Source organism: Salvelinus namaycush, chromosome 12, assembly GCF_016432855.1.
Source record: "Salvelinus namaycush isolate Seneca chromosome 12, SaNama_1.0, whole genome shotgun sequence".
In the NCBI taxonomy this organism is placed as follows: Eukaryota; Metazoa; Chordata; class Actinopteri; order Salmoniformes; family Salmonidae; genus Salvelinus; species Salvelinus namaycush.
Window position 1 is genome coordinate 24,063,451 of NC_052318.1, and position 26,983 is coordinate 24,090,433.

At 42.1% G+C, this 26,983-nt stretch overlaps 2 protein-coding genes across 2 annotated transcripts; one reads left to right on the top strand and one right to left on the bottom strand.

Annotated features, from left to right (window-relative positions):
- Nucleotides 1-735: 735 nt before the first annotated feature.
- Nucleotides 736-6,641, bottom strand: LOC120057019 (malate dehydrogenase, mitochondrial-like). Its single transcript, XM_039005368.1, has 9 exons — nt 6,473-6,641; nt 3,427-3,595; nt 3,223-3,306; nt 3,014-3,123; nt 2,503-2,628; nt 1,940-2,017; nt 1,468-1,567; nt 1,202-1,353; nt 736-1,028 (listed from the first exon to the last, which is right to left on the bottom strand). The coding sequence occupies exons 1-9, from the start codon at nt 6,536-6,538 to the stop codon at nt 897-899; spliced, it is 1,017 nt and encodes a 338-aa protein (XP_038861296.1). The 5' UTR covers nt 6,539-6,641; the 3' UTR covers nt 736-896.
- Nucleotides 6,642-18,678: 12,037 nt separating this feature from the next.
- On the top strand, nt 18,679-26,981 carry LOC120057022 (spindle and kinetochore-associated protein 2-like). Its single transcript, XM_039005378.1, has 6 exons — nt 18,679-18,777; nt 21,738-21,827; nt 23,551-23,727; nt 23,831-23,905; nt 25,317-25,359; nt 26,448-26,981. Exons 1-6 carry the CDS (start codon nt 18,685-18,687, stop codon nt 26,456-26,458), a joined length of 489 nt encoding a protein of 162 aa, XP_038861306.1. The 5' UTR covers nt 18,679-18,684; the 3' UTR covers nt 26,459-26,981.
- Nucleotides 26,982-26,983: the final 2 nt, after the last annotated feature.

Consider the following 26,983-nt stretch of genomic DNA (forward strand, 5'->3'; position numbering starts at 1 on the left):
TAGCTAGTTTAGCTAACGTTATAGTGATTTACAGTGTAAAACGCTCGACTATAAAGTTATTCATTTCAAAAGATGGTAATTAATAAAATGTTCGAAATAGTCAAAATCAAACTGAAATCTGTCTACACTTAAGTTTCTCTAGCTACCCAGGCTGCCAGTTTGTTTTGTGGCTTCTGTGGTACTCTCCTTGGTTACAAGGTAACGAGCTCATTCCAAACATTCCCATTAACCATTTCACGACCAGTCTCCCCGTCCAAGTTCAAAATTCCTTCCAAAACGTTTTGTTTAATGTTCTTAAGCGTTTGATTAATTATTTTGTAGCTGGACGCCACTTGTTTCACCTTTTATATAATCTTGTTAACCCAGAATTAAAGTTACACATATACATTTTAATTTGAATAATGAGGTGTAGTAACTCAATTACATTGTCAGACACTCAAGGTGATATGTTTGCACATTGGAATTCTTAGTGTACATTTCCACCCTCCCCCACCCCTTCACTATTCAAACGGTAAATGTAAATGTGTATAGCTGTCTTTATACCTTAAAAAAAGCCACAAGAATAGTTCTGGGTTGATGGGCAAAGACAAAATACTACTTTACAAATAATTCCATGCATAGTTACATGGAGCCTACTTTGACAATCTAGATTGCAAACAGGAGTCATTTGAACATCTATGTAAAAGCAACAAGTTTGAGAAATCCCTCAAACATACATTGATCCAGTGCAAGATGTAAGGTCAACTGTTTATTGTTAGCGTTATTAACATTTCTGATCAGTTAACATTTCTGATAACAGCTATTTCGTCATCAGGCATGATGAAACTTGAATTTGAGAGACCTTGGTGCCATTTAAGTGACTGGACAATATAAATAACCACAGACTCAAACTTTGCTCACTTCATGTTAGCAACAAAATCCTCGCCCTTCTTGATGGAGCCCTTCAGCTCACTAATGGCATCAGCCACCAGATTCTCCTCAAAGGCTGACAGCTTGCCCAGGCCAAGGTTCTTCTCAATTCCGTGTTTCTAAAAGGGTACAAAAATATTCCTTCTGGTTATCACTTCAGATTGTCAAAGTAGTGTCATTCAAATAGGAACCTGAATTAAGTACAAGTACATCATTAATATCAACAATAAGCAGAAGGTGAAATTTTAGTCTCCAACTTAAAAACCTGTTTATAAGGTGGTGTAGGACTTACCCCGAGGAGGAGAGGTGTGGAGAAGTATTTGCATTCGGTCTCTTCTGACCTTACGTACGCACACTCTACAACGCCATCCTTTCCGTTCATGGCGTCCAGGACAGAGAAGGTGAACCTAGCCCCAGCGTAGGCCATGGACAGCGTAGCAGAGCCTGAACACACATAGGTTAGCCAGTTAGAGCTCATCAGAGTGGTTCAAACATGAGTTACGTTTAAAGGACAGTTTATATTGAGAATCAGCCAGTCCTTCGGGTAACACTGCCTACCTGCTCCAGCCTTGGCCTTCACAACCTCAGTGCCAGCATCCTGGATCCTAGCGGTCAGAGCAGACAGCTGGTCGGCTGGGAACTCCACTTTGGGTGTTGCCTACAGAGCAGCGTGTGCAAGGTGTATAGTTATTCACAGGAAAAGCCTTGTTCATGTTGAACCTTATACTATTCCTTTTCCAACTGAATTTTAAAATGACCATGAATTAGGAATTTCTTAAAGCCACAGACTAACAAATACTGAATCACTGTATGACAACTCACTCACTTTGATGTTACAAACACTAGAGGGAGCCATAATAAAGTGTTCCCAAAAACAGGGGCGGCATATCAGATCAGCTCAAACCCCTAAACAATCGCAAATGTGTGTCATTTTTGTTTTTAGATTAAGATTTAGTCCTACTGGTGGCATTGCAAGGAAATCTTTCAGGTATTGGATTTTTTATTTCTGTGAAAAGTCCCTTATTCTTACCTGTGAGATGAGCGGAATAATGGTCTTTCCTGCATGACCTCCAATCACTGGTACATTGACACGTGCTGGGTCAAGGCCCTGCAATATGAAACACCAAACAGTCAGCCATCTTGCCTTGCCACTCATTATGCAATAATCAATGAGTGGATACTAGCTGGCTAGCATTAACTTAAGGGGGAAAAAATAACTACTTTAAAAATGTTATGCAGTTGGATCATGGTGACAACCAAATATTTAAGTGGAGACATTCCCTACAACATAAGCCTATTACAATACAAACGTTGTATAGAATGCACCCAAGCACATGTAGAGCCTTGCTCTGAGCAAACTACAAAGTTGGCAACTCCAACTCTAGGTGTGAATGTTTTTGCTTTGTCACTCAGATGATTGTGGAAGAGTAGATAAACACTATCTGTAAGATACAAACAAGCTTTGTTCCGTTCAGGGTGATACGCCCATGAACTTTGAGATCACTCCTGTGTGTCAAAGGTATAGCGGGTGAGTATAGGGCGCATTAGGAATGTTTGAGGTCCTCAATCCTCTGTAGCTTAAAGATGGCTTACTTTCAGCTCAGCGACAAATGAGTTGGCTCTGACGATATCCAATGTTGTGACGCCAAACACTCTGTTGGGGTTGTAGACACCATACTTTTTCATCACCTCTGATGTGATGGGAATAGTAGAGTTGACCTATGGATGAAACAAAACTGTCAGCTATTTCAAACTACATGTTACTATCACTGGCATTTAGCTTCTGATGTACACTAAACAGCCATTACACAATCAATGGAATATTTAAGCATTTATTGTTGAACAAGATCTTGTATCATTAAAGATTGTGGTGACTGAAGCACCAAAACAAATCAGTGACCTAAACAGCGCTGGCATGGAAAATAAATTGCCTTTCAAATTAAGCCCATTCCTGAAAGTCAGTGCTACCTTCTCTTTGGCAACAAAAAATGGCTTTTCTCCAACACCAAGGTATCTGACTGTATAGACGTCTGAGCTGCTTTAGAGTAATGCGAGTCGCCAGGAGCTTGAGTTAATTCTGGAGAAGAGGTAGTGGTGTACTCACAGGGTTGGCGATGATGCAGATCATGGCTTCGGGGCAGTTGCGGGCAACAGCATCAGCCAGAGTGGCCACGATGGTGGCATTAGTGTTGAACAGATCATCACGGGTCATGCCTGGAAGAAATATATTTTAAAATGTAATGTGCACTTCCAATTGAAAGAAAGCATGATGTTCTTCATTATGAATCCCTTTGTCAACTTGGGTAAACTTACCAGGTTTTCTTGGGACACCAGCGGGGATGACAACGACATCGCAGCCTTTCAGTGCAGCGTCCAACTGGTCTGGACCCATGTAACCTAGTGAAGGAATCATCATAGTTAAATTAGATAAACCAAAGGGACATTTTCACAATCATTTCACTATACAGTATTAAGACTTTAGTAGTGAAGCTGATGTACAGCAGGAAGGTGTCTTACCAGTGACGTGGGCCCTGGTCTCGATGTGGCTGAGGTCAGCTGCCACTCCAGGTGTGTGTGCAATGTCAAAGAGAGACAGTTCGCCCACCAGAGGACTGTTCTTCAGGAGCAGTGAGAGAGGCTGGCCAATACCGCCGGAAGCACCCAGCACTGCCACCTTGGCATTGTTCTGAGGGGGAGAGGAGACAATTTCACTGACTATCTAATATGGCTGTCCCCTACAAAAAAAATATTGGTCCACCGAGAGTTTGTTGTCGATTGATTGGTCGAAATTTTAAAACATGTATTTTTCCATATATAGACACACCCTATGTTTGAATAAAATCAACTATATGTAGGCTACTGAGCTTGTCTGATGCTTTAAGCGCTGCGATTAAAAATGAAGACTCAAATTACTAAAGAGGGAGCCAGAGATCAATATAGCCTAACCAGAAGAAAAAAACATGTATGCCCATCCTCCTCCCGCTGCTGGCCTTCGCAGCCGTTATGCTCCTGAAGTTGCCGGTAATAGGCTACACCAGCTATCGGAAACCTTTTTTATTTGGAGTGCCAAGTTATCATACCATTTCTACTGATCTGTGTGCCAGTTAGGATTTTCACATGCACATTTTCATGGAACAGTTTCATTTAATTTATAATAAAGTCTTCATATCTCAAAATCAATGACGTGGTTAATACAAATTATATTTAAATGATATCAATCTAAAATTAACTTCTATTGCCAATATGTAAAAATAGCCTCCATAAAGCCAACAAATAAAAACATTGCAGCCTGCAGGTAGAAAATAGCTTGATAAAAAGAAATATCCTATAAATCACATTGCTACGCATAGCCTGTCTGCAAGGAACTTGAAACATTGTATCAACTTAACTTGGTCTGGCCCAAAGCTCATGCTAGCAAACATGCAACAATGTATAAAATATTCTGGGCCCTCAGTTTCCTGCACCAGTAAGCTCCTGAGAAACAAACACAGCTGTAGGCTATTTGTGCAAGTGATAAGTAATCAGGTAGGCCTTTTTTATGACTTTTCCACCTGATCAGGGCATTACTTTTTTTCGCTTTCATGCTGAGTGGTTATCGAAAGGAAGAGTGCTGGAAATATATTTTTTTAAAGCTACGTTGAGGAACTACTGTCTTTCTCAATGGATGTAAAAACCAACTTTGTTTACGTGCTGTTTGAGGCAAAGAAAAATTACTTCGAGAAGCGCCACAGTGATGGTGAGTTAAGACAATCAGAAATTGTATCAGATCTCCAAATGTGCACATTTATAAGCCTACATTTGCCCGCAGGCCAGGTAGCCTAGGCCTATGTGTAATCAGGTGCGTGTTTTTACTCGAGATTGACAGGAGCGCTCCAAACCAAAGACAATGAATAAATTGACAACTCGTAAATGAAATAAACCAAAACTTTTTTTCTTACAAGTGTAGCCTAGGTTGTGCACTCCGCAAACAATGTGTCCACTCCTACAATGAGAACGGTAAGAATGTAATATTGAATGCATAAACAGAAATTACCGTAACCAAACAAACATTCTAGATTAGAAATTATGGTAATTAACAGTAAATGTACTACTGGTGATACCCACAGCTTTCAATAGATTAGTACACTCAGACAGGCATGAATCACACAGGTGTCTCGTGTGCCATAACATTTATTTCATACATTTACCACTGCTTGACTACAAATCTGTTGACCAACAGCATATCGACCAAACAATCGACTAAATGGGGTCAGCCTTACTATCGACGTCATATTGCTGACAATCACACAACCAAACATATTTCCTGCGTGTCTGAAGAATTCCAGCACAAACTATTGTAGAATAGATGTGCATCTATTACAAACAAGAAGCTTGAATGAGACACTCAATGGTGGTTTTGTAGGATGGGTCTGTTAGACCAAGGTTTATAATTCAAGTTTCATGTAGGACTCAGTTAATCTTTGCACAATCAATCCTTGTAATTTGCTAATATCAAAAAGGGACAGAAACCTTTCACCTGAAAATGACATCTGTATTCTTGTAGGCCACAAACCATTCACAGAAAGGGCAACGGTCAGGACACTATTTATGGATTCAACCTCTTGACTATTCATGGTTGGCCACAAGAAGCCAGGATTTCAGAGAGTGATTCAAGAATCATTTTTTATTTAACCTTCATTAAACTGTAGAAAGAATGTAAGCCACCATTATACTCAAGTTCACAGAATATTTCAACAGCTCTGATTATATTAATAAGGTAAAAGTTACTTCTTGGTCAATGTTGTGGAATTATACTACTGTATCCTTGCCAATGCCAACCTTCAGGAACAGCTAACATTGATCAAAACTGTCCAAGATGTTTCATCAATCGTGTTAATTTTATCCTTGACACTCAATTCAAACGAGTTTAAATTAAGACAGTTTGTAGCAAAAATTTGTGATGTTATTGTATTGCACACTATCAGTAGTTTTAGTATATCATAATGTGTGTTAAATATGGATTAATTAGCAGAAACCTGATTTGTAAGAAGCTGGACCAATAATCCTCCTAATAATTCCTTCAATTGAATGGGCCATCGGAGGTTGTTCACTAACATGTCACGAAGGACAAACTCGAGATATCTGAACAAAACACTGGTCTGTCAATCAAAGCACCTTTACCATAGTATTATTTTGTCACTCATAATTTCGCATGCCTTGCCTTTGCCAATCCCAAAAGTAAAGCAAGCATGACAAGTTGACCTTATACAGTGCAGTGCAAGCAGCTATCAACCGTGTACAAATCCTTGCTAGTCAGCTACTGCTAGCCAATTAATTAAACTAACGTTATAAGTATAGCTAAAGTTGATAACTCGTTTTAAACACTCTAGACCATTCTGATGTGGCTCAACTCATGCAAAGTATGTGACATTTCAAGTTATAACTAGCTAATGTAGCTAGTTAGCTGGCTAACTAATCTGACAAGCTAGCTGGCTGCCATGCTAGCTAGCTAGTAACGTTAGCTAATTAGTTAACTTACGCTATTACTAGCTATCTCTTAGCTGACAAAAAATATATTATTTACCTGTGAGGAGGTGGATAAGCTCCTGGTAGCAATGCAAATTGTGGGTCTTGCAATGCGGGAAAACATGTTGGATAGGGAGGGGTTGGCTATTCTTTATACCTGATCCTCTTCACAGTGACTCCAACGTCCTCTACCTCTGTGGCCGGTCGAAACAGACCGCTTGCAAAAGCGACCTATCTTAACTATCAGGGACAGCCTACTTCCTGTACCGTATGCAGTTTGATTGGTTAAGATATGAACATTTCCGGTTATGATTGAGCTAATGGAATATCAATCATGCTTTATGACGTCGGGTCCAAAGTGGTCCTCATTCGCTTTCACTTTCGTGATGCATTGATTGGAGTTTATTTTTTGTGTAAAGATGATCAGCTAGTGATTGCAACCAGGGAGGATGGAATGGAAATCTCTTATAAAATGGTGTTGCAATTTATGTACAATGTTTGGTATCTTTAATCACATACTGTAGGGCTACAGACCCTTGAGCATGTTTCTTCAGGGCGGATAAGTCTTGAATGACACCTGGTATACAGTACCTTATTAATTTGTGTTTATCATTACATTGATCAAAATGTATATACATTTTGACCCATGGGTCAAAATATGGCAATTAACACCAAAACAAAAACCCAACCCTTACTTTTTGTCAGAGATAATCAAACTGCCATGGAATATTATGAACAAGTACTTATGTTATGTAGCATAACTATCAGTCTTGATCCTATGATCCTGCAGTGCAGAGGTGAGTACTATACTTCATGCGCAACAAAAGCCTGGGCCTTGGATGGAGGCAGGTAGAACACCCACATACGCCACGTTACAGTATTCAATAGAAAGATGGCCAGTACAACCTGAAGGAAGTGAGTTGGCAGTAGGAGGGTTTCTGGCACGAATATCCCATGTGCAACCTGCCGTTGTTCCCCTGAGCAAGGCACTTATATATATTTCCTCAAGTAAAGGTAGTAGGCCAGATCTTAGCATTTTAGACTATTCCATTGGTCCTTAAGTGAAATTTCCATTCAAAATGAACGCCACCACTGGTCTTGACGAGAAGAAAAAAAGCTGTCAGGGGAGGTTCTCTTCTGCACTGTTCATCCAATCCAGGAGACACTGACACACTGAGGTATAACAGAGGAAAAGGAAAAGGCCCAACTCTGCGGAAAATCTGTCTCCCTCCAGCAGGTGGCGTTTTTGTTGTTTCGCCCACCAAGCAAGGAGTTTTCGTATGGAAGGTCATTGAGTGTCGAATTTGGTCAACCAAAAATCAAATGGCTTATTTGCTAAGTGAGGTTTATTTGATCGAATAGAAGTTTCGGAAAATGCTTACGTTTTTACGAGTGTACTGATATAAGTAGGACACGTGACATCCCGGAAACTTTGAGGAAAAACGCTATCGGATTTGTCTCGCGATGGAATTTTTTTTTATGGTATGAGGGTAGTAGCACAGCTTCTCTCTCCATTAAATACATAAGGTTGATGTCAACAACCCTCATCGAATATTCCAAAAAATATTTTAATAATAACATGTTTCCACCAATCCAGAGAAAGGATAGGTGGGAGCTAAACAGCCTGCTGTGCTGCTTTGTGGACAACAACTCCCATTGTTAGGGCTGAGAGATGTATCCTGTCAGTATATCCATAATCTTTGGGTATAATAAGAACTATAGACTGCCACCAAGACATCCACTGTTTGGTCACAGACAGAAGGAGTAACCCAGACACGTCACAGGGGCTATAAAGCTGAATCATCCCTTTAGAATGTTTTCTCACCACCAAATATAGTAGTGAGAGGAAGTCCAGTCACGGGTAGTGGGAGAAGATGGAACTAGGTGAAACTGGGCTGACATTTGACCTCAATACATTTGGTTTCATGGTTGCTTCCATCTTTCTTACTGGGATTACGCTTCCTGCGCACTAGGCCACACACCAGTATAGCACGAACATGCTCTGGGAACTCTGTCAGAGTACAGTGGACAGCTAAACAAGCCAACTGGCACACCCTGGCTAGCTGGGGTCATGACCTCAGGGCATAAATATAAAATGTTTATCTTCAGCTGTCCACTGAATAATTCAATGGCTGTTTTGTGCACAAAGATGACTAAAGTGTCTTATTAGGAATTTTCTAATTAGTCTTCTCTATGGAGCAATCAATGGGAATTGTCTTTCTCGCTCGTGATTCAGTTAAGCTGCAGTACCAAAGCAATACTGTAGGTGCAGTCGAACCCTTGGCAGGAGATGGAGAGGAGCCTTGGGTGGATTTGATTATACTGCGCTGCGGGGGACCGGTCCGTGACGTGAATGGGCAAAAGTGGTGAGGGAGGACCACCCTTCTGAAATCGAACAGTAATCTGTGCTGCTCAGTCATGTTGTCAACGAGGCATTATGGTACATCATCCAGAAACATACAACATCTCTTTTCCATTAAAGATGCAATACTATATGTAACTTTTTGGGCAACCTGACAAAGAAAAGTGAGTTATAGATCTGTCATTCTCATTTTCAGCAAGTCTAAGAAGTGGAGATCTGTCCTGTTTCTATGCTTCCCGTTTTTAAGTTTCACTTTTGCTCGTTTTGGTTTTGTACACCAGCTTCAAACAGCTGAAAATAAAATATTTTCCGTTATGGAAAATATATTTCACAGCGGTTTATATGGTACAATGATTCTCTACATTATACTTGCTTGTTTTGTCACAAACTGAAATTAGACAAACTATTACAATTTTAGCAACCAGGAAATGGCGGAGCGATTTCTGTATAGTGCATCTTTAAATATGTTTGAATTTTCAAACTACCAAATTCCAAATTTTTACACCCTTTTTCTTCCCAATTTCATGATTATGATCTTGTCTCATTGCTGCAACTCCCCAACGGGCTTGGGAAAGGTGAAGGCTGAGCCATGCATCCTCCGAAACATGACCCGCCAAGCCAAGCTTCTTTTTTTATTTTTTTTTATCCCATTTTCTCCCCAATTTTCGTGGTATCCAATCGCTAGTAATTACTATCTTGTCTCATCGCTACAACTCCCGTACGGGCTCGGGAGAGACGAAGGTCGAAAGCCATGCGTCCTCCGAAGCACAACCCAACCAAGCCGCACTGCTTCTTAACACAGCGCGCCTCCAACCCGGAAGCCAGCCGCACCAATGTGTCGGAGGAAACACCGTGTACCTGGCCCCCTTGGTTAGCGCGCACTGCGCCCGGCCCGCCACAGGAGTCGCTGGAGCGCGATGAGACAAGGATATCCCTACCGGCCAAACCCTCCCTAACCCGGACGACGCTATGCCAATTGTGCGTCGCCCCACGGACCTCCCGGTCGCGGCCGGCTGCGACAGAGCCTGGGCGCAAACCCAGAGACTCTGGTGGCGCAGTTAGCACTGCGATGCAGTGCCCTAGACCACTGCGCCACCCGGGAGGCCCCAAGCCAAGCTTCTTAACACCCGCTCACTTAACCCGGAAGCCAGCTGCATCAATGTGTCGGAGGAAACACCATTCAACTAACGACCGCTGTCAGCCTGCATGCGCCCAGCCCGCCACAAGGAGTCGCTAGAGCACGTTGAGCCAAGTAAAGCCCCCCTGGTGGGCTTGGGAAAGCCCTAACCCGGACAACGCTGGGCCAATTGTGCGCCGCCCTATGGGACTCCCAGTCACGGCCGGTTGTGATCGAACCCCAGGCTGTAGTTACACCGCAACACTGCGATGCAGTGCCTTAGAGCCAAACTTTGGGCTTTGAACGGGCAACCGGCTCATGCCAGGGAGGCAGCCCGGTTCCAAAACGAATGCAATCAACTTTCACCAGGTGCAAAAAGCTTGCCAGGGCCAGATTAATGGGATCCCCTCACTGTGACCATCCAAAAGTGGAAGTCGTGGGGGCCTCCGGAGTGGTGCAGCGGTCTAAGGCACTGCATCGCAGTGCTTGAGGCGTCCCTACAGACCCAATTTCAATCTCAGGCTGTATCACAGCCGGCCGTGACCGGGAGACCCATGAGGCGGCGCACAATTGGCCCAGCGTCGTCCGGGTTAGGAGAGGGTTTGGTTGGCTGGGATTTCCTTGTCCCATCAAGCTCTAGCGACTCCTTATGGCGGGCCGGGTGCCTGCAAGCTGACTTCTGTCACCAGCAGGACGGTGTTTGCGCCAACATATTGGTGCTTATGGGTTAAGCGAGCAGTGTGTCAAGAAGCAGGGTGGCTTGGCAGGGTTGTGTTTGGGAGGACGCATGGCTCTCAGGGGAGTTGAAGCAATGGGACAAGACTGGAACGACCAATTGGGGAGAAAAATGGGTAAAAGTACCAAATATTTTTTAAATTTTTACTAAGAAAAAAATAAGTGGTGGAAGTCGTGTCACAGGATCGTTTTCCATTTCCTCTAAAAACCGAAACATCCAGTTGTTGGGGACTCGGCAGAGGCTAGGCAAATATTATGAATATACTGACAAGATACAGGTCTCTCAACGCTAACAATGGGATTCGTTGTCCACAAAGCAGCATGGCGGGCTGTGTAGCTCCCGCCTATACTTTCTTTGGATTGGTGGATACATCTTTATTACTGTAATCCTTGTTTGAATATTCAATGAGGGTTGTTAACATCAACTGCCTATTTTCAATGGAGAGATGCTATGCTAGCCTCATGTCATAAATATTAATAGCCATCTCGATACAACTCCGTTATAAAGTGTTTTTTCTCTAAGTGGCCGGGATGTCTCATGTCCTACATATCAGTACACTCCTAACAAATAAAATAAAATACAAATTAAAAATAATAAAATTGTCACATACTTTATTTATTTTCTTTTTGTATGTAACACAATAAAATAACAATAATGAGGCTAGTGCATTCAGAAAGTATTCAGACCCCTTGATTTTTCCACATTTTGTTAAGTTAATCTTATTCTAAAATTGAATAAATTGTTTTGTTTCCTCATCAATCTACACACAATACGCCATAAAGACAAAGCAAAAACAGGTTTTTATATATTTTTGCTCATTTACTAAATATCACATTTACAGAAGTATTCAAACCCTTTACTCAGTACTTTGTTGAAGCACCATTGACAGCGATTACAGCCTCAAGTCTTCTTGGATATGACTCTACAAGTCTTGCACACCTGCATTTGGGGAATTTCTCCCATTCTTCTCTGCAGATCTTCTCAAGCTCTGTCAGGTTGGATGGGGAGCGTCGCTGCACAGCTATTTTCAGGTCTCTCCAGAGATGTTCGATCGGGTTCAAGTCCGGGCTCTGGCTGGGCCACACAAGGACATTCAGAGACTATTCCCAAAGCCACTCCAGCGTTGTCTTGGCTGCGTGCTTAGGGTCATTGTCCTTGGAAGGTGAACCATTGCCCCAGTCTGAGGTCCTGAGCACTCTGGAGCAGGTTTTCATCAGGGACCTCTCTGTACTTTGCTCCGTTCATCTTTCCCTCAATCCTGACAAGTCAGAGAATCGTGTTTCTCATGGTCTGAGAGTCCTTTGGGTGCGTTTTGGCAAATTCCAAGCGGGCTGTCATGTGCCTTTTACTGACATCTGGCCACTCTACCATAAAGGCCTGATTGGTGGAGTGCTGCAGAGATGGTTGTCCTTCTGGAAGGTTCTCACATCTCCACAGAGTGACTCTGGAGCTCTGTCAGAGTGACCATTGGTTTCTTGGTCCCCTCCCCGACCAAGGCCCTTCTCCCCTGATTGCTCAGTTTGGCCGGGCGGCCAGCTCTAGGAAGAGTCTTGGTGGTTCCAAACTTATTCCATTTAAGAATGATGGAGGCCACTGTGTACTTGGGGATCATCAATGCTGCAGAAATTTTTTGGTACCCTTCTCCAGATCTGTGCCTCGACACAATCCTGTCTCGGAGATCTACGGACAATTCCTTCAACCTCATGGCTTGGTTTTTGCTCTGACATGCACTGCCAACTGTAGGACCTTATAGATAGGTGTGTGCCTTTCCAAATCATGTCCAATCAATTGAATTAACCACAGGTGGACTCCAATCAAGTTGTAGAAACATCTCTTGGATGATCAATGGAAACAGGATGTACCTGAGCTCAATTTCGAGTCTCATAGCAAATATAGAATACTTATGTAAATAAGGATCTGTTTTTCACTTTTAATACATTTGCAAAAATTTCTACAAAACGTATTTCACTTTGTCATTAAGGGGTACTGTGTGTAGATTGAGGATTTTTATTTTTAAATCGTAACAAAATGTGGAAAAGGTCAAGGGGTCTGAATACTTTCCGAATGCACTGTACAGGGTGTACCGGTACCAAGTCAATGTGCAGGGGTACAGGTTAGTTGAGGTAATTTGCACATGTAGGTATGGGTAAAGTGACTATGCATATAAAATAAACGGTGTAAAAACAAAGGGGGGGGGGGGGGGGGGGGGGTCAATGCAAATAGTCCGGGTGGCCATTTGATTAATTGTTCAGCAGTCTTATGGCTTGGGGGTAGAAGCTGTTAAGGAGCCTTTTGGACCAAGACTTGGCACTCCGGTACCGCTTGCCATGCGGTAGAAGAGAGAATAGTCTATGACTTGGGTGACTGGAGTCTTTGATAATTTTTTGGGCCTTCCTCTGACACCGCCTAGTATATACACAACCAGTCAAAAGTTTTAGAACACCTACTCATTCAAGGGTTTTTCTTTATTTGTACTATTTTCTACAATGTAGAATAAAAGTGAAGACATCAAAACTATGAAATAAAACATATGGAATCACGTAGTAACCAAAAATGTGCGAAACAAATCTAAATATATTCTATATTTGTGATTCTTCAAATAGCCACCCTTTGCCTTGATGACAGCATCGCACACTCTTAGCATATGTGGGAAGGAATTCCCACATATGCTAAGCGCTTGTTGGCTGCTTTTCCTTCACTCTACAGTCCGACTCATCCCAAACCATCTCAAATGGGTTGAGGTCGGGGGATTGTGGAGGCCAGGTCATCTGATACACCACTCCATCACTCTTCTTCTTGGTAAAATAGCCCTTACACAGCCTGGAGGTGTGTTGGGTCATTGTCCTGTTGAAAAATAAATGATAGTCCCAAGCCCAAACCAGATAGGATGGCGTATCGCTGCAGAATGCTGTGGTAGCCATGCTGGTTAAGTGTGCCTTGAATTCTAAATAGATCACAGACAGTTTCCCCAGCAAAGCATCCCCGCACCATAACACCTCCTCATCCATGCTTTACGGTAGGAAATACACATGCGGAGATCATCCGTTCACCCACACTGCGTCTCTCAAAGACACGGCGGTTGGAAGCAAAAATCTCCAATTTGGACTCTGACCAAAGGACAGATTTCTACCGGTCTAATGTCCATTGCTCGTGTTTCTTGGCCCATGCAAGTCTCTTCTTATTATTGGTGTCCTTTAGTAGTGGTTTCTTTGCAGCAACTCGACCTGGAAGGCCTGATTCACACAGTCTCCTCTGAACAGTTGATGTTGAGATGTGTCTGCTACTTGAACTCTGAAGCATTTATTTGGTCTGCAATTTCTGAGGCTGGTAACTCTAATGAACTTATCCTCTGCAGCAGAGGTAACTCGGGGTATTCCATTCCTGTGGCGGTCCTCATGAGAGCCAGTTTCATCATAGCGCTTGATAGTTTTTGCGACTGCACTTGAAAAAACTTTAAAAGTTCTTGAAATGTTCCGTATTGACTGACCTTCATGTCTTAAAGTAATGATGGACTGTCGTTTCTCTTTGCTTATTTGAGCTGTTCTTGCCATAATATGGACTTGGTCTTTTACCAAATAGGGCTATCTTCTGTATACCACCCCTACCTTGTCACAACACAACTGATTGACTCAAACGCATTAAGGAAAGAAATTCCACAAATTAACTTTTAAGAAGGCACACCTAATTGAAATGCATTCCAGGTGACTACCTCATGAAGCTGATTGAAAGACTGCCAAGAGTGTGCAAAGCTGTCATCAAGGCAAAGTGTGGCTATTTGAAGAATCTCAAATATAAAATATATTTTGTTCCGCTTAACACTTTTGGTTACTACTTGATTCCATATGTGTTATATTATAGTTGTGATATCTTCACTATTGTTCTACAATGTAGAAAATAGTAAAAATAAAGAAAAACCATACTTTGTTTCAATAAGATTGGATTTTTTGCATTTATAGCAATGGTTATCAACTGTACTGCAGGGAAGGAATGTAAGTTGCAGAAAATTGAGGTTGTGGTGGCAGCTGCAGAGAGGTATTTGGGTGTGCAAGACTTGACATCCGAAGAGTTACAGGGTGTGTTAAGTGGTGGTGTCCCGTCCTTTCAGGTTGTTGGCCTGAGGTAGGACTAAATAGATTTAAATAGTGGAGTAGGGTGGTGTTACTTCTGATCATTTTTTTTGTGAGTGTAGTGTTAGATGGTAGGCAGGGTTAGGTACATTACTTTCTAAATGTAATCCGTTACGTAACTTTTAGATTACCCAAACTCAGTAACGTAATCTGATTACATTCAGTTACTTTTAGATTACTTTCCCCTTAAGAGGCATTAGAAGAAGACAAACATGGATGTTACCAATTGAACGACATCTATTGCAGGATAAATCAATGTTAAAGTTTACATAGATGGCCATATATGGATGTTAAATGTTACTTTATGGGTTGGTTATGCAGGCTTCTAACCCATCGCTTTTTACTACATACAATAATATGATTCAATTATATCTTTATATTAAGATATATGCTGCTCCCAGCCTATAGACAGAAACTAAAACAGGAAGCACCCGCGCACAGGTCTGTTCAACGCTGGTCCGACCAATCGGATTCCACGCTTCAAGATTGCTTCGATCACGTGGACTGGGATATGTTCTGCATAGCGGCGGACAACAACATTGATGAATACGCTGATTCGGTGAGCGAGTTTATTAGCAAATGTTGTACCCACAGAGTCTATTAAAACATTCCCCAACCAGAAACCGTGGATTGATGGCAGCATTCGCGCAAAACTGAAAGCGCGAACCACTGCTTTTAATCAGGGCAAGGTGACCGGAAACATGACTGAATACAAACAATGTAGCTATTCCCTCCGCAAGGCAATCAAACAAGCTAAGCATCAGTATAGAGACAAAGTGGAGTCGCAATTCAACGGCTCAGACACGAGAGGTATGTGGCAGGGTTTACAGTCAATCACGGACTACAAAATAAAAACCAGCCCCGTCACGGACCACGATGTCTTGCTCCCAGACAAACTAAACAACTTCTTTGCTCGCTTTGAGGACAATACAGTGCCACTGACACAGCCCGCTACCAAAATCTGCGGGCTCTCCTTCACTGCAGCCAACGTGAGTAAAACATTTAAACGTGTTAACCCTCGCAAGGTTGCAGGCCCAGACGGCATCCCAGCCGCGTCCTCAGAGCATGCGCAGACCAGCTGGCTGGTGTGTTAACGGACATATTCAATCAAACCTTATCCCCGTCTGCTGTTCCCACATGCTTCAAGAGGGCCACCATTGTTCCTGTTCCCAAGAAAGCGAAGGTAACTGAGCTAAATGACTACCGCCCCGTAGCACTCACTTCCGTCATCATGAAGTGCTTTGAGAGACTAGTCAAGGACCATATCACCTCCACCCTACCTGACACCCTAGACCCACTCCAATTTGCTTAACCGCCCCAATAGGTCCACAGACGACACAATCGCAATCACACTGCCCTAACCCATCTGGACAAGAGGAATACCTATGTAAGAATGCTGTTCATCGATTACAGCTCAGCATTTAACACCATAGTACCCTCCAAACTTGTCATTAAGCTCAAGACCCTGGGTCTCGACCCCGCCCTGTGCAACTGGGTCCTGGACTTCGACGGGCCGCTTCATTTAATAGTACCCGCAAAACACCATTCTCAATGTCAACAGTGAAGAGGCGACTCCGGGATGCTGGCCTTCTAGGCAGAGTTCCTCTGTCCAGTGTCTGTGTTCTTTTGCCCATCTTAATATTTTCTTTTTATTGGCCAGTCAGAGAGGGCTTTGTCTTTGCAACTGCCTCGAAGGCCAGCATCCCGGAGTCGCCTCTTCACTGTTGACGTTGAGACTGGTGTTTTGCGGGTACTATTTAATGAAGCTGCCAGTTGAGGACTTGTCCTCTTGCTCAGTTGTGCACCGGGGCCTCCCACTTCTCTTTCTATTCTGGTTAGCGCCAGTTTGCGCTCTTCTGTGAAGAGAGTAGTACATAGCGTTGTACAAGATTTTCAGTTTCTTGGCAATTTCTCACATGGAATAGCCTTAATTTCTCAGAACAAGAATAGACTGACGAGTTTCAGAAGACAGTTATTTGTTTCTGGCCATTTTGAGCCTGTAATCGAACCCACAAATGCTGATGCTCCAGATTAGATTAGATTCAACTTTGTCATTGAACAAGTGCAGTACAACGAAATGCAGTTGGCATCTGACCAGAAGTACAAAAAATGTACAAGTAAAACAATTAAGTACAATGTATGTAATTAAGTGGGATTTATAAATGTGCAATGAAGGGAAATGGCAAGTCTAAATGTGCAATGAAAGCTAATTGAAAGTGCAAGGAAGCATGCAACTGAAATGCAGGGATAGCAGCAATGAGGTTACCAAGGTAGACATGTACAACTGAATAATGTCCTTAATCAGACTTTGCAAAGCAATGTCAGAGTCCAGTAGTACCGTGAAGAGTGCAAAGAGAGAGTGCAACAAGGTCCCTGAGACGCAGTACTAAGCGGTGGGCGAGTGGATATGGCTAGTGCCGTGTCACAGAGTTCAGCAGGGTTACAGTAGCTGGAAAGAAACTGTTCTTGAGCCTCAACTAGTCTACAGAAGGCCAGTTTTATTGCTTCTTTAAAATCAGAACAACAGTTTTCAGTTGTGCTAACATAATTGCAAAAGGGTTTTCTAATGATCAATTAGCCTTTTAAAATGATAAACTTGGATTAGCTAACACAACGTGTCATTGGAACACAAGAGTGATGGTTGCTGATAATGGGCCTATGTAGATAATCAATAAATAAAAATATCTGCCGTTTCCAGCTACAATAGTCATTTACAACATTAACAATGTCTACACTGTATTTCTGATCAATTTGATGTTATTTTAAGGGACAAAATAAATGTGCTTTTCTTTAAAAAACAAGGAAATGTCTAAGTGACCCCAAACATTTGAACGGTAGTGTGTATATATATATATATAATTTATAAATACAAAAATGGATGTAGCAACTACAGATTGCCCTTTTAAGTCTATCAAAAGTGTGTGAGTTTGGGCACGTGTCCATTAGGCCTATGGATATATATTTTTTTAAATCAGCATGAATTAGATTGAACAATAAAAGCCCCATTTTTATTCCATAGGCTGGGATCCGCACTATGCAGCAGCTGCAAGAGCAAATTTTTCACTGGCTGTCCACTGGTTTCAAAAACAAATGATTGACAGGCAGCTTAAAAGTTCTTGAATTCAACCATTATTGGGTTCAAATACATATTTAGATTTACAAACAGCCATCCACAACAACCACAATCCGTAAGGCGCAAATAGCTAAACGAGAGCGCAGCAGTGTGATTCACATCAATGCGCTATGTAGATATCCATAATAAGAGATATCCGTATCGCGGTAGACTACACCACTGCTGTCATCCTTACCTCCAAGCGTTTATTCAAATTGGTAAATTTTTGGATGCCGACAGCAATCGCACCACTGGAAGACATAGCTTGGACTGTTGTGTCATCATAGTGGTATCTGATTTAGGGTCAGACTCGCCCAGACGGAACAAATGTAAAAACTTGCACCTTTTTTCAAAGTATCTGTAATCTGATTACAATATTTTTTATAGTAACGGATTACAGTTACCGGTTTTTGTATGTTACTCCCCAACCCTGATGGTAGGGTATTTGTTTATTTTTTCAAGCAAAGTATAAGGGTGTTTACCAAAAAAAAGGGTGTTTTACTCCAGTCTAGTAGGTGGCGGTAAATCAACATATTGGATGCCAACCGCCGTTAAACATCGAAGAAGAAGTTTAGACAGTCCATGAATCGGCGAATGCGAACCAGTTGTTATTCTAGTGATGGAACATGAGTAGATTAATTTGAAAACAACGGTCGGACATCTTGAACGCAGTCTCCAGTTCTTATTATACCACAGTAAACCCATTCAGTGTCCAGAACGCCATTTTATGAACTCCCCCCCCCTACTGCGGTGCCGCTCAATTGACCAATCTGCGACCACTATTCCTAACAGGTAACCAATCACAGCAGGCTTTACATGAACCAAACCAGTGGCTTTATATTCACGGGGCTGCCTGGGGAATGTAAACTATTTAACATGGAGATAGCAGTTGATAAACTGGAGGCGATGGTAAGCTGTGTTTTATCAACCAGATTTATTTCTAAAGCAGCTAAAGTAAACCTACGTTCCTAGTCTTTAGATAAATTGTATTATGTGGTCTCCCATGAGCTGTTTGAGCAATTGACCTGTGCGTGAACTACGGCAATGTAGCTAGTGGGTTACTGTAGCGAGGATCTAAATTCAAATGTTCTGCCATTCTAATCGGAATTGATTATTTTCCAGGAAAAGAAAAACACGAACATAATATGCGAGTGTTTCCTCTAAGAACACCACAAGGCAAACAAAAATAATCGCTTTACCATGGCGCTCTGTCCATTTGTGTTTATTTAGTTAGCTTGTTTGCCACACGTTTCACGAGGACTGCGAGTACTAGACTGCGCCTGCGAAGAGGCCGTATTCCTTGTCCCCGAGTGCGCGCTGTAGGTGACCGTTGATGTTTAAAAGCGAGTTCACGGTATCAAAGTTGTAAAAATTGGTTGTTGACCATTGAGTTGCAGCTCACAATCACGGCGTCTAGTAAACGTAACTAGTTACAGTATGAAACTTAAAACATTAGCCAGATACATAACATAATTGAATAACGTTACTAGTAAGTGTTATTATTCGGCTCCCCTAAGTCACTTAGCTGCACTTGTTTGTTTGTCACTGCAGAACACTGGATTGCTAAACAGTTAATGTAGTTTTAGATTATTTAATCATAACTTGATCTGGCCCAGCCAATCAAATTCAAGTTCGTCATGTAGCTAATTCTTTCTTTAGTTTGACAGGAGGTTGGCCCTCTCTATTTTTCCTTCAGGACTGACAAGGAACAGGATAAAGAGGAATCCATTATGTTTTCTGTCTGTCCAGTGCCCCTTTTGTATTGTACTACTGGTGACCCTTCAATGAAAGCAGTGCAATGTTAAAAGGGCATTGGCCAGGGATTATTCCCAATGATAGGTTTTGCAAGGTGTAGCTGTGAACCTTTGCTAACAACAAAGCTGTTTGCAGGTGCTCTGACTTCATTGCACTACTGTATTGGACAGCTAGCAGTGCAATAGTATTGTCAAAGCGTCTGAAAACAGCAAAGACCACTGACACAGGAATCAGCAACAAATGTACACTGTGTTGAAAGCTGGCACCCTCAAGTGCAAAATTCTGGGAACTCTTCTGGGGTTTACTGAAACAACAGTGTGCTGAATAACAGTGCACCCCAAGGAAGGGCTGAGCAGGGTGGGTTGTTTAAAACATGTTTTAGTTTAAAATCTACAATTAAGATCCTTGGTCTTATTATCCGGTACTGTTGTATACTTTTTAGCTGTAGTTAATGAAAGTAACACTCACAGGCCAAAAGTAGTCCCTGAAAATTGTGTACTACGTCACACACTACATGGAGTTGGAGTATGGAGTTGATTCCAAAATCATGGGCATTAATATGGAGTTGGTTCCCCTTTGCTGCTATAACAGCCTCCACTCTTCTGGGAAGGCTTTCCACTAGATGTTGGAACATTTCTGTGGGGACTTGTTTCCATTCAGCCACGAGCATTAATGAGGTCGAGCACTAATACTGGGCGATTAAGCCTGGCTAGCAGTCAGCGTTCCAATTCATCCCAAAGGTGTTTGATGGGGTTTAGGTCAGGGCTTTGCCAGTCAAGTTCTTCCACACCGATCTCGACAAACAATTTCTGTATGGACTTTGCTTTGTGCACAGGGGCATTGTCATGCTGAAACAGGAAAGGGCCCTCTCCAAACTGTTGCCACAATTGTGATGACTTTGCTTCCAGAGGCAGTTTGGAACTCGGTAGTGAGTGTTGCAACCAAGGACAGACTATTTTTACACGGTTCAGCACACTGCAGTCCCGTTCTGTGAGCTTGTGAGGCCTACCACTTTGCGGCTGAGCCATTGTTGCTCCTAGAAGTTGCCACTTCACAAACTGACTTATTGGAAAGGTGGCATCCTACAACGGTGCCACGTTTAAAGTCACTGAGCTCTTCACTAAAGCCATTCCTCTGCCAATGTTTGTCTATGGAGATTGCATGGTTGTCTGCTCAATTTTATACACCTGTCAACGGGTGTGGCGGAAATAGCCAAATCCACTAATTTGAGGGGGTGTCCATATACTTTATCTATATGCCGATATGTGCACCACGTCATTGCTCTTTGTTAGCTGTCACTCAAATGGCGAGTGGCTGAATCTCAAATTGCTAGGGTGCTGGCCCACGTGGGGGGGGGGAAATGTAAGCAAAATAGCGCTGGATAGCTTCCAGTAAACAGTTGCTTTCAAACTAGGGATTTTGTGGCTAATTCAGGTAAAATGGCAATTCTGCATGTATGAACTACACATTGACACATCCAGCCCAGAGCGGGAGGTTTGAAAAATAATTACTATTCGCCAGAGTTCCTGAGCATGATTTAAATGCAGGCCAACTATGCAATAATCTTACTCTTCCAAGTCATTCCTTCACTTGCAATCTATCAAAGCAAGTCTGGAACTTTAATGTCCCATCAGTCAGCTTCCATTTCATTTTAGGAGGAGGATCTACTAAACTTGTCCAAAAATAACATACTTTTGCTTGTCCCAAAAGTTTTTTTTTCTGAATGTTGTGCCTGCTGACCTCAACCCTTTAAAAAAATATATATTAAATGTATTTTTAAATCACAAGTCCTGGAACCCTATCAGTATTCTCTCTGCTGTCCACTTTGTTCAGAGTAGTGCAATATTTCTTATAGGGCTTCAGTTTTTGGGTTAAAGCCTCACTGAAGGCAATATGCATCTCAAGATTTAATACACTCTTTTGTGAGGCAACAATTTTGTGGCTAAAGTCTTGAAAAGATGTGACTGAACTTTTTTGCACATTTTGTTCATTTTCATAGTTGTGAAGATCTGTACATGCAATGATTTTGTGTGTGTTATAATGATCTGTTGTAAGGCGTAGAGACTCTACTCCACTGTCAGGCTTGCAGTACACTAAACCAACTGTCCTTTCAGTTCCAGAAGGCAGAGGCTGACATGGAGTACATGGAGAAACGGCTGAGGCTGGAATTCCTGACAAATGCTCCAGAGAACGGTGCAACAGAGGTGAATACATACATGGATGCCACAGTACTTAGTTACAAAACATGTCCTCAGACTAGAGGTCGAACGATTAAATCGGGGCCGATTTCAAAACAAATCGGGAATCGGTATTTTTGGGCGCCGAATATATATATATATATATATATATATATATATTTTTTTTTAACTAGGCAAGTCAGTTAAGAACACATTCTTATTTTCAATGACGGCCTAGGAACTTTCTGCCTCGACAGGTTTTTAACCTTGTCAGCTCGGGGGATCCAATCTTGCAACCTTACAGTTAACTAGTCCAATGCTCTAACACCTGATTACATTGCACTCCACAAGGAGCCTGCCTGTTAGCGAATGCAGTAAGTTGCTAGCTAGCATTAAACTTATCTTATAAAAAAACAATCAATGACTGTCATTGCTCCAATGTGTACTTAACCAAACATCAATGCCTTTCTTAAAATCAATACACGTATATATTTTTAAACCTGCATATTTAGCTAAAAGAAATCCAGGTTAGCAGGCAATATTAACCAGGTGAAATTGTGTCATTTCTCTTGCGTTCATTGCACGCAGAGTCAGGGTATATGCAACAGTTTGGGCCGCCTGGCTCTTTGCGAACTAATTTGCCAGAATTTTACGTACTTATGACATAACATTGAAGGTTGTGCAATGTAACAGGAATATTTAGACTCATGGATGCCACCCATTAGATAAAATACGGAACGGAATAAACTTTGTTTGAGGTGATAGTTTCTGGATTAGTCAAAGGTATATGGTTTAGAGAGAAATAGTCGACGTGTTATAATTCCTGTAATAACTTGCGGCTGAACTTGAAAGGGGTTCCTTCGTTATTTTACCGTTCATGTCTTCCATAGAGAATGTCTTGATCTACTTCAAATAAGTTTTCGTGCAGGCTTAAACCGCTTCGACGTTTTGATACCCGTGTAAATTTCACTAGGATAAGGTAACGTTTGTCAACATATTTTCATAAATCCACTCTACTATTTTTTTTTAAATCTTCGCTTATATTTAGCCAATATTGATCAGAGTTACCTTGTCCTATGGATATCTACAGTTATAAAATTGGCACGGTGGTGTAAGCCTACACGAAACACAGACCTTATTTTAAGTGAATCTAAAAAAATATCCTATGGAATAAATGAAGGAACCGCTTTTCAGATTTTGCTAGAAGGTGTCATGGGAATTATGACTCGCACTTTGGTCGTCAATTCTTACCCTGCCCATTATTAAAATAGGATTTCCTGCATATAGAAATTAGTTTAACATTCATCACAGGTAACTTACTATTTTTATTCAAACAGTTGAGTATTTGTCTCCTAAGCAGACTCTTCAGTATCATTGTCACTTCAGAGCTGTGTGTGTGTATTTATGTATTATATTAAGTTAAAATAAGTGTTCATTGTTCATTCAGTATTGTTGCAATTGTCATTATTACAAAAGTGTGTATGATATATATAAAACATTTATTTTAATAAAATCGTCCGATTTAAATCGGTAGCGGCTTTTTTTGTCCTCCAATAATCGGTATCGGCGTTAAAATCATAATCGGTCGACCTCTACCTCAGACCAGTCACCAAACACCTTTCCACTCCATCCACAGAAGGCAATGCCATCTTATAAATCTTTGAACTTCTGCCATGCAGACAGATGTCTCCATTTGTCTATTTACCCAACAGTCTGTCAAATCAATGACTGGCTCGTTGTCTGACCACAGGAAAACCCTGTGAAGCTGCTGGAGAACCTGTCTGCCATCAAGGTGAGGCATGCGGCCTTGTGCACACAAGTGCAGGAGATTGCAGCCGAGCAGAAGCAGTCAATGGACTCCATTCGAGCACACCTCGACACCACTGTGCAGCTGGTGCAACAGTTACAGCAGACTGCTGACGTTGAGGTAGCCCATTCCCTCCACGTACATCCGACAATGTCAATTGGCCCTTTTCAAAGTTAAAGGGTGGCAAAATCATGTGCAATTGAGAATTTGTACTGTTTTGTAGATTCCACCACTGACTGAGATGGAGCAGGAGCCTGCAGATTTTCTTGGTTTATCAGTCAATCAAAACACAGCAGAGGTAAGGCCATTTGCTCACGCTAAGGTGTCATTGCATATAGGAGCAGAGTGTACAGAGAAACTATTTTTGACAGATGTCATTCCGTGTAACACTATCTATGCCATTATGTGCACTGCTTCTTATAGTCCAATGTTACATCTCTTGCCATTCAGAGAAATATAAAGCTTGACTGCTCAGGATTTCTCAACTTAAGTGAAATGTTATGGTCATCTTGTAAACTGAACAAAAATACAAACGCAACATGCAAAGATTTTGCTGAGTTAGTTCATATAAGGAAATCGGTTAATTGAAATAAATTAGGCCCTAATCTATGGATTTCACATGACTGGGAATACAGATATGAATCTGTTGGTCACAGATACCGTAAAAAAAGTAGGGTCGTGGATCAAATAAACCAGTATCTGGTATGACCATTTGCCTCCTGCATTGCAACATCTCCTTTGCAAAGAGTTAAAATCAGGCTGTTGATTGTGGCCTGTGGAATGTTGTCCCACTCTTCGATGGCTGTGTGAAGTTGCTGGATATTGGCAGGAATTGGAACACGCTGTCGTACACGTCGATCTAGATTATTCCAAACATGCTCAATGGATGACATGTCAGGTGAATATGCAGGCCATGGAAGAACTGGGACATTTTCAGCTTCCAGGAATTGTGTATAGATCCTTGCGCTGTGGGGCTGTGCATTATCATACTGAAACAGGTAGTGATGGCAATGGATGAATGACACGACAATGGGCCTCAGGATCTCATCACGGTATCTTTGTGCATTCAAATTACCATCGATAAAATGCAATTGTGTTCGTTGTCTGTAGCTTATGCCTGCCCAAGCCATAACCCCACCACTACCACTCTGTTCACAACGTTGATAAACTGCTTTACCTCACAATGCCATACACGCCATCTGCCCAGTACAGTTGAAACCGGGATTCATCCGTGAAGAGCACACTTCTCCAGCGTACCAGTGGCCATCAAAGGTGAGCGTTTGCCCACTGAAGTCGGTTATGACGCCAAACTGCAGTCAGGTCAAGACCCTGGTGAGGACAACGAGCACGTAGATGAGCTTCTCTGAGACGATTTCTGACATTTTGTGCAAACTGTTTCATCAGCTGTCCGGGTGGCTGGTCTCAGATGATCCCGCAGGTGAAGAAGCCGGATGTGGAGGTCCTGGGCTGGCGTGGTTACACCTGGTTATCATACACGGTCTGTTGAGGCCGGTTGGATGTAGTGCCAAATTATCTAAAACGACGTTGGAGGTGGCTTATAGTAGAGATATGAACATGAAATTCTGGCAAACATTCCTGGGATCTTATTTCAGCTCATGAAACATGGGACCAACACTTTACATGTTGCATTTTTATTTAGTGGGATATACACATTGTAATAACTAATATGCCAATGTTTGTCTGTTTAGTTACTGATGTCTATGGAGCCTTCAGCCCAAGAGCAGCCTCAGTGTAAGTAATGGTAACCCCAATTAACACTCTGCATGTCTTTATACATTAGACACAAACCCCTATTGAATTCCTTTGTAACCATCAGGTTATGTACATAGCTGAATTGGAAAACCCATTAACAGGCAACAATAGCTAGGTTTCCATCCAATTGGCGGCAGATTTATGCAAAATCAGCAAAGAAAATGTGCATTTTCCCACTGATTTGTTGACCGTGCACACAATGTACTTTTCGCTTAAGTTTCCCATCGCATTCAACTCTACCAATAGATTTGTCAACTGTTGCGTTGAATAGCAAATGTCCTTACTCTGGTCTTGACACGCTCTAGCCAACAGCTCGCAGATGCAGTGCGGGTAGGCTAGATGATAATATATTCGTCAAACGGCAGTAAAGCATTGATCATTTCACTAGAATAAGACCCTTGATATTTATTGGAAAGGATGAAATAATTTATCTGTAGCCTAATAAACTGCATGGTTTCGAGTCATAATGGGAGGACCACACCCACTATATAGGGTGACGATATTATAGCAATATTTGCGCTTTAAGGTATTTTCACTTCTCGCATAATATATTTTAAATCGGCACAGAAATATCCCACCCTGTCAAACGAACATTCATAAAATTGTACCGAAATTGTCCGTTTCATCACAGCTGTCGTGATATTTTTTTCTGAATACGGTATGACTCGCATAACTATGGATGGAAACGTGGTTAAGGAATCCAGGGGAAACCGAAATAAGGGCACAGGACTCTGTACAGACAGGATGGCGACTGAAGCCGAAGTGACTGCTTGAGGGTGAGTTTGAGGAGCTGAGTGAAGCCACACCGCACAGCGTGCACTCAAGTCAAGCTGGCCGACCTCAACGCCTTCTACAAGCAGCTGCATGAGCACTTCTCCCCCCCCCCCCCCCCCCCCAAAAAACGGTCCGGCGAGTCACGTTTGTCCTGAGACGCATGACCCTTTACACAGAAACCCCCAGTTGTCAAGGCAACACTAGCAGCAGGAATGTCGGTTAACTTGTGGACCAGAGTCAGACGAATGCGTACACATTTTGTGCAAGGTCTAACTTTGCCAATCTTTCTCCAGTGGTGCCCTGAGTTTGCAGAAGATGAACATGAAGGTTATCGACACCAAGCTGAAGACGTTGCAGCATCTGTCATTGAGCTGGACAAGGGCATGTTTGCCTGCTAATGAGTGGGGAACTGGCACAGCTGAGAATGTTTAAGATAGACCCCACAGTGAAAGTGACATTCTGCCCATCTCTCATTGTCTAGTCATGTTAGCCTATTTGAAGGGTTCTGATGCCCACTTATGCTGTGGTTTGATGTCTTTAGCTAGTTATTTTAAAATGACACAATCTGAAACAATTGACCAGAAGCAAGAAATCCAGATGGAACCAACTCACCACAATGTTTGAGGTGCTGTAAGTGGAAGGTGACGGGCCGTATTGTAAATTAGATGCACTATTTTTGATCATATTGGAGGGTTCTCTGACTGTGGCTAATGCATCAGTTGAATGCGTTTCACCTGTAAATATGCTAACGATTTGAATTCGGCTGATTACTTTCCAACTGTACGTCAATGTATTATGATGCTTCATTAAAATGAAATTCCCTCTGAGG

What these genes read in the sequence shown, in the direction of transcription:
- LOC120057019 (XM_039005368.1), bottom strand. Translation starts at nt 6,538, where the DNA reads ATGTTTTCCCGCATTGCAAGACCCACAATTTGCATTGCTACCAGGAGC. An exon ending in TGGTGTCCCAAGAAAACCTG is followed by an intron (nt 3,124 to 3,222) that starts GTAAGTTTACCC and finishes TATTTCTTCCAG; the next exon opens with GCATGACCCGTGATGATCTG. An exon ending in TTATTCCGCTCATCTCACAG is followed by an intron (nt 1,568 to 1,939) that starts GTAAGAATAAGG and finishes GCTGCTCTGTAG; the next exon opens with GCAACACCCAAAGTGGAGTT.
- LOC120057022 (XM_039005378.1), top strand. Translation starts at nt 18,685, where the DNA reads ATGAACCAAACCAGTGGCTTTATATTCACGGGGCTGCCTGGGGAATGT. An exon ending in TTGATAAACTGGAGGCGATG is followed by an intron (nt 18,778 to 21,737) that starts GTAAGCTGTGTT and finishes CTGTCCTTTCAG; the next exon opens with TTCCAGAAGGCAGAGGCTGA. An exon ending in AGCAGACTGCTGACGTTGAG is followed by an intron (nt 23,728 to 23,830) that starts GTAGCCCATTCC and finishes ACTGTTTTGTAG; the next exon opens with ATTCCACCACTGACTGAGAT.